Source organism: Etheostoma spectabile, chromosome 11 (assembly GCF_008692095.1).
Source record: "Etheostoma spectabile isolate EspeVRDwgs_2016 chromosome 11, UIUC_Espe_1.0, whole genome shotgun sequence".
Lineage (NCBI taxonomy): Eukaryota > Metazoa > Chordata > Actinopteri > Perciformes > Percidae > Etheostoma > Etheostoma spectabile.
The window spans coordinates 4,592,164-4,603,604 of record NC_045743.1 but is presented as its reverse complement, the minus strand read 5'-3'; the positions used below and the strand labels follow the sequence as shown (position 1 = coordinate 4,603,604).

The 11,441-nt window shown below is 40.4% G+C and overlaps 2 protein-coding genes across 3 annotated transcripts; one reads left to right on the top strand and one right to left on the bottom strand.

Annotated features, from left to right (window-relative positions):
* Positions 1 to 2,271: 2,271 nt before the first annotated feature.
* Positions 2,272 to 8,418, bottom strand: spryd7b (SPRY domain containing 7b). The gene is made up of 5 exons (XM_032529291.1): positions 8,278 to 8,418; positions 7,273 to 7,389; positions 6,729 to 6,895; positions 4,490 to 4,592; positions 2,272 to 3,102 (listed from the first exon to the last, which is right to left on the bottom strand). The coding sequence occupies exons 1-5, from the start codon at positions 8,381 to 8,383 to the stop codon at positions 3,005 to 3,007; spliced, it is 591 nt and encodes a 196-aa protein (XP_032385182.1). The 5' UTR covers positions 8,384 to 8,418; the 3' UTR covers positions 2,272 to 3,004.
* A 598-nt stretch (positions 8,419 to 9,016) lies between these two features.
* On the top strand, positions 9,017 to 11,402 carry trim13 (tripartite motif containing 13). Of its 2 annotated transcripts, none has more exons than XM_032529225.1 (2): positions 9,017 to 9,347; positions 9,985 to 11,402. In XM_032529225.1, exons 1-2 carry the CDS (start codon positions 9,315 to 9,317, stop codon positions 11,185 to 11,187), a joined length of 1,236 nt encoding a protein of 411 aa, XP_032385116.1. In that variant the 5' UTR covers positions 9,017 to 9,314; the 3' UTR covers positions 11,188 to 11,402. The 2 variants fall into 2 exon arrangements, with proteins under 2 accessions (XP_032385116.1, XP_032385117.1); XM_032529226.1 differs by lacking the exon at positions 9,017 to 9,347 and adding an exon at positions 9,357 to 9,888.
* The last annotated feature ends 39 nt before the right edge of the window (positions 11,403 to 11,441 follow it).

The following is an 11,441-nucleotide window of genomic DNA, read 5'->3' as shown; positions in this document are numbered from 1 at the left end:
GCCATAAGGGACTTATTTGAGCAACCTGATAGTAAGGAATAGTCCAGCCTGGAAGTAACAAATGCATGGACTAGTTTTTAAGCATTGTTTTGAGACAGGATGTGTCTAATTTTGGCAAAGTTACAAAGGTGAAAAAGGCTGTTCTTTAAAGTTTGTTTTAAGTGGGCGTTAAAGGATTTATCCTAATCAAAAATAACTCCTAGATTTCTGACAGTAGTGCTTGAGACCAGGGCATTGTCATCCAGAGTAGCTATCTCTTTAGATAATAAGGTTCGGAGAAGTTTAGGGCCCAGCCCAATAACCTTGAGTTTAACATCGGAAAATTGTAGGTCATCCCAGATGTTAATGCATGCTTAAAGTTTAGCTAACTGTTTTTTTTCTGGCTTGGATAATTGGGTGTCATACGCATAACAGTGAAAGTTAAGTTAGTGTTTCCTAATAATATTGCCTTGATGAAGCATATATAAGGTGAACATAATTGGTCCAAGCACTGGGCCTTGTGGAACGCCATGGCTAACCTAAGTGTGCCTGGAGGATTCATCATTAACATTAACAAATTGAGATTGATCAGATAAACAGCTTAATTCCTTTAATGACAACTAAATTTTCCACTTTCTGTAACAGGATGCTATGGTCAATAGGGCCGAATGCAGCACTAAGATCTAGTAAGACAAGTCCTTTGTCTGAAGCAGTTAGGTCATTAGTAATTTTTTTCAATGCCGTACCAAACCTTGGGTTGTCATGATTCATGACAGATAATAGACTATGAGAGTGGCTCCATCCAAAGTGTGATGAATACCGTCTCTTCTAATCAGACCAGGCTTTCCCCAGAACCTTTAATTATCTACGAAAGCGTCTGTGTCAGCGAGTGTCCGGGGTGGGAGGAATTGGCCACAATTCTTACCTGGCCGCTTCAGGGTCCTGGAGGTGTTATTATGGATCTCATGCAACTTCTAGGCAAGTCCCGCCCTATGAAGCAGAACGATTGATTGTTTTTTTTTGGTTTGGAATGGACGGAAATCATAAGGAGCAAGGTTACCTCCCCTTTCTCTGCTCAGAGAATTTGGCCCGCCCATGAGAAAGAGAGAGACATCATGGCTTTCAAACGAGCAAAGTGGCAGTTGGTCAAGGCCCCCCCCCTCCTCAACAGCTACAGACACAGAAATGGCGCTAAGGAAAGCTCATTGTGGGATTGGCTCTAGTGGCTGTAATTCTGCACTAAGGCTGAATTTTGGGAAAGAGACTTCAGATACAGTATTAAGGGACCACTAAGGCCTATATAAAAGCATCCAAAAAGCACCATGTCATGGGACCTTTAAGGTTAGGATAGCCGACTGGTCAGGGGATAGGACTTGCGTAAGCATGGACGCCTGGCGTGTGAATGCTATTAAAGTAAGGGTCTTGCCTAATAGTTGAGTGGGTTCCAGACCTATAACTCCTTGAAGTGACGGCAGATTGAAGCCTGGGCTACCCGGCTTCATCAACGCAGTAATAATAAAATCCTCTTTGACTATTTGGCCACAACAGACTGGATCGATCTATCAAAGCTGCTTAATCGTTATTTTTACGCATATAACAGTGAAGATGATTCTCTGACAAAAGTCTGCTTTCAGACACAAATATTTAATGAATCAACAATATTTGGATTTGCTTGTACAATAACATCATTAGTGCAAACAATCATCAAGACAAGAGTTTGAAACATTTTAGGTCACACTTCAGCAGCAGATATGCAATGCAACACAACAGATTGACATTCATCTCTAATCAGAGACAGCCAGCACCAGCTCTGGTAATATTTGGATATTAAGAATAAATACACCAGGAAAGAACAGTATGAGGAAGCTAAAGGGCAGTTCATTGAAGAAATTTAGTATATATGTTAGTGTTAGCCATTTAAGAAACAATTTCCAGAACCTTCACCTCAGTGTGAAGTCAACCTGGCTGTCCCCTTGAATGTGCACTGGTTTATTCTAAAGCATCTCTGTGTCAACTCAAATTGAAGCAGTGACATGAATAAAGTGTTGCAATATCCCCGCTTTCAATTGTATTTTTAAAGAAGGCAACATTAAAGTGAATGATATAATGTTGAATGATGTTTAAGTATTGGCAGCTGATCCTTTCATTCACAAACTCTTGCTGGCCAAAAAACATTTACACACCAAAGAGACACATTACTTGATTTTTGACTTAAATAAATACAAATAAATATAGGGTGTATGCTGAGATGTCAGTATGCCGGCATTTAGGAGATTACCAGTGGTGTAGTCTAATGTATTTTAGTGGGAATACTGTGCTGTATATTGGTTAGGGGTCTGGGTGTCCTCCCCCAGGGACATTTTGAGCATTAACGACTTAATTTCCTGTATTCTGATTCAATCAATTTACAGTGAAAATACCTTTATATAGCATACGTGCAGAAGAAAAACACAGATGATAATTAAACATATATCAAAAATATAACGGAAAGTATGTTGTTGCGTGTCATTGCGCATTTTTAAGTGGGTATAAGGAAATCCTGGAACTTTCTTAGCGGGTATACTGCGTATATCTGAGTATCACATAGACTACACCGCTGGAGATTACATAATCAGAAACGTAAATAAATAGCAATGTCAATCAAACATGGCTTCTGATCCTGAATAATGGGAACATTTTACCATTACATCCACTGTCTGGCATCTACAAACAGATTGACAACGTAAGCAGCAATTTAAAGTGTTTCAGTTAACACTGGGTGATTACCACTAACACAAGGTAATGATTTGATAGTTAAACATCAGCATATTAATAGCCGACAAATGATCAGAAATCCCCACTCCTTTAAGGATAGTCAGACAGCAATCCAGAGCATCAGTAGAGAAACAGAGTAATAGCAAAACATAAGGCATTCAAGCCACACATAATATTATCCAATCAAGGTTAAACTGTAGTGTCACAAAGGCTGCTATGAGATATAGGGGAGGGTGACAAAGTAAAGAGGGGCAGAGGCAAAAGGGCTCCTTTAGAAGATTTGTTGCTCAAAGAGGATCTTCTCAAATCCTTGTGGAGCTGTGTGATAGAAGTCACTAAACTGGCAGTCTAAGATGGCGCTGTCATCCACTGGAACAAAAGAAGGGATAGGGATTGTATAGATTAGCAGTATACAATAAGAAGATAAGGTAAAAAATACAGTAAGGTAAAAAAAAAAAAAAGTTTTCACAAAAATGTTGACATCTCATGTATTGTTCATATCTCTGTTTCAGTATTTCTTTTAAAGTTAATGCATGTACATTATGTCAGATATTCAAAACCAAGATGGATGTTATTTTGGTTACGATACATCAAATGTGTGATGCTTAGCCACATCGTAAATATTTACAAAACTCAATTTAGTTAATTATATTTCTCAGTTACATGTAATGTACCCAGGACTCCCTGGGAAGCCCTTGTGATATTGGTAAAGTAAAATGCAATTGAATTAATGTCATATCTTCCCCTGGGGTAATAATATGATGAACAAGCAAATATTCCAGCACTTTGTCTTATTTATTCTGCAAAATGTATTTGCTCTGCAGAAATTAGGTCAAATGCATTCAAATGCAAATGAAATCGGTTCTTAGGTAGAGAAGTAACAATTTCTCCAGAGCAATCACTTTCCAAAGCCAACACACAGCATCCTACTGTGACCCTGTTTTGTTTACCGCCTGTCCATCTTAGGTGTGGTTACAGCAGAGGTGATGTTTGAATATTAGATCTCTTTCCTAACCACTCATCTCAAAATCAAGTCATTTCCTGTACATGTCACAACTTTCTAAAGGAGCTGTTTAAAAAAAGAAAGTGGTTCCCACCAATGGAAACTCTGAAACATCCACTGTAAAAGGAGCTAAAACCAATTGGATATTGTTGAAAATTACAATATAAGAATGCAATCCTTAGTTTGGTCATTCCTCTTTTGGATCTAATAACTATGCTACTGTGACACTTCAGCTCCTGGAACTAATTTGGTGAAAACTTTAAATAAAAAAAAAAAAAAGCTTACATGTTTTCTTTCCAACATAAAGTGGTCAGTTGATTTCACTGATTAGTTTAACACCAACCCGATAGGAAAAGCTAGTCAATGAAATCCCCCTTTGACCAGAATAAAACCTGCATGTCCTAAATCTCCGTGACAAGGCTGTCCCTTCCTGCAAAAGACTTTGTTTTAATTAGACCTTATAACTCACACTTGGATGTGTAGAATCAGTTTATGGTCAAATATGCACACAAAAAACAAAACACATTTAAGTACAAGAGCCCAAAATGAGTAATGTAAAAAAAAGCACAAATACAGCCCTCTAGTGGAATAAAATTGTAAGTGCCATTTCTGAGGAAGCAGTTCGACAACAAATGTTTACATAAATTGTTACAATTGGAACAGTTGTCAAAATAAAATGATCCCGAGATTAACAAGCTTTGGTAACAAGCCTTGGTAACAAGGTCAGCCTATCAAGCCAACAAATAAACTTACCATAAACTACAGGGTATACAGTGCCTCGGATCCCTGAGGCAGGACAATGCATGTTCTTTCCATTCAGATATAAGTTCAGCTCCACATGGTCATATGTGATGCCCTGAGGAACACAAAACAAAACTGGAATTAATCTTAAATTGTCTGCATGTGAACATGATTGCACATTTACACAGGTTTTAATTATCAATAAGCAACCTTCATATGTGTAACTTGGCTATTCAAAGTTTGTATCTGCAGTCTATTTAAAATATAGGCGCCACTTTCACACTAAATGCTTGCTCTTGGGGGGAATTACTAGAATTGTTGGGTCCTTGTAAATTATAGTGTGGTCTAGACCTACTCCATCTGTCAAGTGTCTAGAGAACCTTTGTTATGAATTGATACTATAAATAAAACTGAATTGAATTAAACTCTTTTTCAGCACACGTCAAGAGGAGCAGGAAAACCTTTGAAAATATTTTCTGGTGGATTAAAAATGTTGCTACCTTCTTTTTTTTAGACTGTGCAAAAACATTGTATTAGTCATCTGCACATAGAGGTTCTGCTGATTGAAAGCAAGTTAAAGTTATGAATATGCACTTAACTGAGCAGAAAAGTAGCGTAAGACTGGCCTTCATGGTAAACTCTTTTCCAAAGAGTTAAAATAGCACTGTAATGTGTGTGAGTAGCTTGAATCAGTCAAAAACCATCAATAAAGGCCTGTGTTCTAAAAAAAGACGTTAGTGCTGAACAGTCAGTTTGTATTTCGTGATCATTGTTCCAGGAGTCAGTGATAAAGTAAATGTGGGTTTTACACAATGCTCCATGACCCTGCAGGCCCTGCCAGCAAACATTTTGATTCAGCGGTGTTATTATAGTACAGGGCCTTCATTTCTGAGCTTGTACTAAATGAGCAAGAATCACTCAATTTAGGCTGGGATGATAACACTAAGTTAGTTAAGTTTACTGACTGACAGACTGGCTGACCTGAATTTGACTCAAGGTGAAACTGCCTTAAATATAATAATATAGTATAATATAATATAATATAATATAATATAATAAGTCTCCAGTACTGCCAGTGAAGGACTTAGGGGGTCGACAAAGTCACAAAGTGCCAGTAGTGATATCTTTAAGCTGTTTTGGTCTCTTCTTCAGCAGGAACATACAGTATAGTGTTATAAAATATGCACAATGAGAAATAAAGCAAGACAAAATGTTTCAATGCATTTATATTTTGCGTTTGGGAAAAGGACAAAACAAAATTTGTCTTATTATGTTGGGTACAATGTCAACTACTGCTTTGTGCAGATAATGACATGCTTGCTTTCAGTGATAAATAGAGTCTACATGAGTTTTAAAACAGCTTCTGTCCACCCCGCTGGGTTTTGCGTTGCACCCACACAATTTTTTCGCTGCACCAGCCAATAACCGCAATCCATGTTTTTTCAGACTCAACGTCTGTGCTTATTGACTTCATATTTTACTAAATGATGTTAGTCCTTAATGACATGAATGATGGTTTGTAAAAAGAAAAAAAATTAAACAATACATGTCTTGTTATAATGGAAGATCTGTTATGATTCATAAACTGATGCCAAATAGCAAAAGGATATACAGTATGGCCCATATTAGACCAAGTATTACAATGTGACTAAGACGATGTCAGCCAGCTGCTTTGGAAAAAAAAACAAAAACAATACCAAATCCTGCTGTGGGTCTCACTGGGCCTGCAGGCCAGCCTGCCCCGTCAGGTCGTTAGCAGATAATTAGTTGATTTAGGGTTGATTTAAGTTCTATTACACAAAACCTACAGCCTTAGGAAAAGATGGCTAAACATGTGTAAAGATTAAACTGATAAACTGATATAGAAAATTAACTTTGTGCACCCATGTCAGACAAGGCAAATCTTTTTCTAAGATTATTTTTTGGGGCATTTTTTCCCTTTATTAGATAGTAACAGTGGATAGACAGGAAAGGTGGGAGAGAGATGGGGGATGGCACGCAGCAAAGTCAGAGGTCGCCCCAACAAGCCAAATCTTTATCTTTGGAATAAAAACAGACTGACATGCTCATATGACTCAAGTTCATTAATAATTGTAGTGTCTATGTCAGTACACGCTTACCAAGATGTTGATTCTGAGAAAAATAAGTTTCTTTTAAGCTTTGCAAGCAACTGGCAACTCTTAAATCGTCCAAAGATTAGGCCATAAAACCTAAATTCAGGATAAAATAAAGTAATACATTTTGCACTTACCACAATGTCACCCTCCTGAGGAAGGCTGTTTGCAGGTAGGCGATTCTTCTCTTCATTATTGTGGTACACAGACCCATCATGCCTCAGGACTAGGCTGTTTGTGTCTCTGCCCATAGGCACTTGATTAAGATTCACTTTCTGCGTAGCCACACCTATTCCCCACACACCTGAACACAAGGTTTTTAAAACACTTTTAACCACAAAGATTAAAATGTATTTATATTTATGACAAAGGCCTGCAGCAATAAAAAATAATAAGCAAGATTTGTATGCATAGCAAATTTGCAATTGAATGCCAGTATATGGCTAGTGTTACTTTGTCATATATGTAAGAAAACAAATTTCTTGTGCGTCAAATACTGTCTTTGTAAGGGTACACAATTCCACTAGTGATCATGCAGTCACAAGACGGTGTAGCCGCGTAGCTACGAAAAACAGATGCTCTGGATGCAGCGTGTCAGCATCAATAAGTCCAAGAGGAATCCACCAGAAAATCTCAATCTATCTGGAAAGAAAAAAAGGCAGCAGAAAGCCAAGCTCTTACCAGTGGACTGGATCTTAAACTCAAAATAACTTTTGTTCTGGTGCAGAGGAGCGTTGGCCAGACAGCCTCCAGTGCCACATATCCTCCGGCCGCTCTTAACAATGACAACATCTGTGCCTGCAAAAGAGAGGCAATAATACATCTTGCTGTGAAAACAATCTTCAATCAATTTAGCAACAATTTTCATGTTGATAAATCTGCCAATTAATCAGCTGTTAATGAATACCTTGTTGGGTGTATTTCATGTCAGAAAATGCCCATCACTATTCCTTTGTCATTTTTCACAAGATGACAACTTCAAAAGGGCTTTTTTTCCAGCCAATAACCATTTTTCAATCAAAAAGTCAGGTAAAAACAGCAAAATCCTCACATACTACCTACTTACTGGATTTTTAAATAATGGAAAAAGTGTAGATAAACCAGATAGGCCAAACAAAGTATATAAAATAGAACACATATTCCCACCGCACAGACGAGTCTATTTGTCTTACCAGAGGACAAATAATAATAAAAAGGTTAAGAATAATACTGAATAAATTAAAGTAAAAATTAAAAGAATAAAATGGGATGGATATCAATGAACCAACTGGTGCATTTTATATATTTTTGTATTAATAATTGAACAAAAAATACACAAAACATTATTCAAAACAGAATAACGTTACTTTTTATTTGCCTAGAAAGAAGAGAAATAAATGAGATAACGTTAGCTGTCGCCCGTGTATTTATTGAGTTTAACGTTACACGAGCTAGCTAGGCGTTCAAATTTCACGAGTCACCCCGTATTAAAAAAAAGATAATAACCTTGAAGAACGTGTGTTAAGGAGGATAATGTTATAACACACACCTGCAACCAGTCCATGCGACTAGAAACACATTCAACTACAGAGGCTGCAACACTACGGGCAGCTATCGGTTGGCTAACTGTTAGCTAGAATGCTAAAAGCGGAAGTTGCTCATTTGTAGACTTCAACATGTCTGTACAACAGCTGTGATCTTACTTACCCATGTGGTGAGTATCTAACTGAACAGTAGGCATTTCTTTAAGGGGAATATGCCCCGATCCGCCATCTCCGCAGCAGCCTAGACAACACGCAAACATCGCAGCCATTCTTGCTCCCGATACTAGCTAGCTAAACAACATCCGGAAACACACTCATGCCATCATCAAGCCAGAGCGCTAGAGAAAGACGTCGCTCTGCGTCAGACCAACGAGCGCTCGGCGTTAAAACGTCAGACTCCACTTACACAACAGCGACGCACGGCGGCGGAGTGTGGAGCTACATAAGCCCCGGCTACCAAACTGTATCCAATCATAGCGGCTAAGATAGGCAGTTGCTACTGATGGCATGGAAACAAGGGAAGAAAATCAAGGTCAAAATTTCTACACGTGACTAAGTAACTATTGGGTATCGATGTTACATAACCACAAGTGAGAAGAAAGTGAGAAAATGTCAAGTTTGTTGGGCCAATGCTGAATTTGTGATAACAACTGGACATCTCAGAGGCTGAAACATCCTGATGTAATGTTGCTGGTGTATGATAGTGGTCGATCAGCCTCTTGTCGATGCCAAGTTAATGTGCCACTTTTTATATCAATTGTTGCAGCCGGGAGCCATCACCTTTTTATCGTGTGAAATATGTACGGATGCATAGTCCTATATTGACAAGTATAGCCGCACGAGCAACTGAAGTGGGTTAGTGTAAAAACATGTGACGCCAGACTGGAACTAAAAACTGGTTGACAGTTTTTCACGCTGTAATGTTTTGCATAGCAACAGCCCCTCCCCCACCCGCCTGGCAGGGATCCTCTGCAAATTAACCAGCAGGAACGAAAACGTAAACCACCCGATTTCCACAATTAAACACCTCCCAAAAAAAACTTGAAACATCAGTAGCGTTCGTGTTAGTGGCATTTATAGTCCCCACTCTGATTCACCTGTGAGCAAATACGAAGAGTGGTGTATTTAAACGATCTGTGCGCCGCCGAAACGGTTAACTCTATTCCCGGAAAGGGCGAAGTCTGCACAGCAACAAGCGCCATGATTGCGTTGCACTGTGCGTCTCAGCAGCTGGTGAGTGATTCTCTTGGTCCAGTAGTTGCATGTTACTATGCGCTTGCAAAATCTGTCAAAGCCCTACTCCCCTTGCCATCAGGAGCAACGCTAACTCCAACCCTGTTTGTCGATTATTTGTCGCATTGGATTGGTTACGCGGCGATAATTCAGTGCTCAACTCAGCTAACCACTGCCCTGCTGTTCTGTAAAACAAAGCTAGCGGAAAATAGTTTGCTGCTGTTATAGTCTAAGTCGATAAAGTCATTTATGATTTTTACCTTGTTTTGCGACGCGCTTTTACGTTTCTTCCAACACCAGCTGGTTTACAGAAAGAGCACGATGTTATTTAACGTGCTATGGTCGAACGGAGCCTTTGGCAGAGCTCGTGCCAACCTTTCACGCGGGCACAGCGATGCAATTCAGTTTCACTTTCAGGACGGGCACACTCCACGCACAACTGGGACATGACTGCAAAATCTGTATCCTTTGCGATTCTGCAGCGTTTGTGTGTGTAGTTTGTTCCCTGTGCTGCGTTAGGGCAGCATCCCTCTGAGTGTGGGTGCGTATGTATAGCCTGTATTATTAAGGGCTGATTTATTGGCTTGCCTTTACTTCCATTAAGCTCAGATTTGACGCCTGGATAATGTGTTTACAGGAGACCATGGAGCAGCTAGAAGAGGAACTTACGTGCCCTATCTGCTGCGGACTCTTCGAGGACCCGCGGGTTTTGCTGTGCTCACACAGCTTTTGCAAGAAGTGCTTGGAGGGACTCTTGGAGGGGAACCGAGGTCCAGCTTACAGAACACCTTTCAAATGCCCCACATGCCGCAAAGAGACGCCTCACAACGGCGCGAACAGCCTGCAGATCAACTACTCTCTACGCGGAATAGTGGAGAAGTACAGCAAAATAAGGGTTATGCCGAAACTGTCAATCTGTAAACAACACTATAGCCAGCCTCTAAACATATTTTGCGCCACGGATTTAAATCTAATTTGTGGGTTTTGTGCAACAACAGATAACCACAAAGGGCATAAATTCTGCTCCTTGGAGGATGCGTATGAAGGAGAGAAGGAGGCGTTTGAGGTGCTGCTTCGCGGGTTGGAGAGCTGGCAGAGCGCAGATGTCCTGTCCTGCCTGGAGACACTACAAGCCAGTAAGAAAAAGGCGCTTCAGTCAGTGACCAAGGACGCAGAGAAGGTAACCGACTATTTCGACAAACTTATCAGTACCATTGAATGCAAAAAGAACGAGATCCTCTCGGATTTTGAAACACTGAAGCTGGTGGTGATGCAAGCATACGACCCGGAGATTGCCAAACTGAGCGCAGCGATGGAGGAGCACAGACGGGCGCTCAGCATCGCGGAGTCTTTCAAGAATATCGTCGACCCCCTGTGCTTTCTGCAGCAGATGCAGGAGTTTCGGGAGAAGTTGAAGGTCCTTAAGGAGACTCCCCTGACCTCTCGGAAAGACACGGACGTCGGTCCCCTTGTGCGCAATTTTGACGTTAAAAAGTGGGACTCGCTGAGGCTTCGAGAAGTGGACAAGATCGCTGTCCCCCACGAGAGTGGCTCCTACCGAACGGGAGGTTCCCGGATGGCAGCGCCAAGATGGATCACCTTGCTCATGAGTGTGTTACTGTCAACACTACTCCTGCTGCAGCCGCACAACCTCGCAGCCTACGTGCCCTCGCAGGTTGAACCGCTTCTCGCGGCCGTATGCTCGCACCTTACTCATGCTGGTGTGTACCTGCGGGGAATGACTGACGTGTACACAAGCTTAATGGGTGCAGGTCAGGAATGTATTGCGAACTTAATTGACTCTACTGTCAGTTTTATTGGCAGTTATAATTTGTTTTAATGACTAGCCTGTGGCACCTCTGCCATGCACTCACAGCTACAAATTGTGAGCCATGAGGTGCTGCTTAAACTGACAGATACATCGCCCCTGATGTGGAAGCACTTGTTTACCTAATTGTTTACCGTGTCTTTTGCTATTGATCCAACCTCAATGAAGCCATAGAATCAAATATAATCAATTCATAATCCACGATATATAAACGCAATCGATGTGCAGTCTCATTTCTTTCTTTTTTAAAATACGTAATGACCAAT

Excerpts from the sequence above, each read along its gene's own strand:
- spryd7b (XM_032529291.1), bottom strand. The coding sequence starts at position 8,383 with ATGGCTGCGATGTTTGCGTGTTGTCTAGGCTGCTGCGGAGATGGCGGA. Across the intron at positions 7,390-8,277 it reads GTTAGATACTCACCACATGG|GCACAGATGTTGTCATTGTT; the intron begins GTAAGTAAGATC and ends TCTCTTTTGCAG. Across the intron at positions 3,103-4,489 it reads TGTATACCCTGTAGTTTATG|TGGATGACAGCGCCATCTTA; the intron begins GTAAGTTTATTT and ends CTTTTGTTCCAG.
- trim13 (XM_032529225.1), top strand. The coding sequence starts at position 9,315 with ATGATTGCGTTGCACTGTGCGTCTCAGCAGCTG. Across the intron at positions 9,348-9,984 it reads ACTGTGCGTCTCAGCAGCTG|GAGACCATGGAGCAGCTAGA; the intron begins GTGAGTGATTCT and ends ATGTGTTTACAG.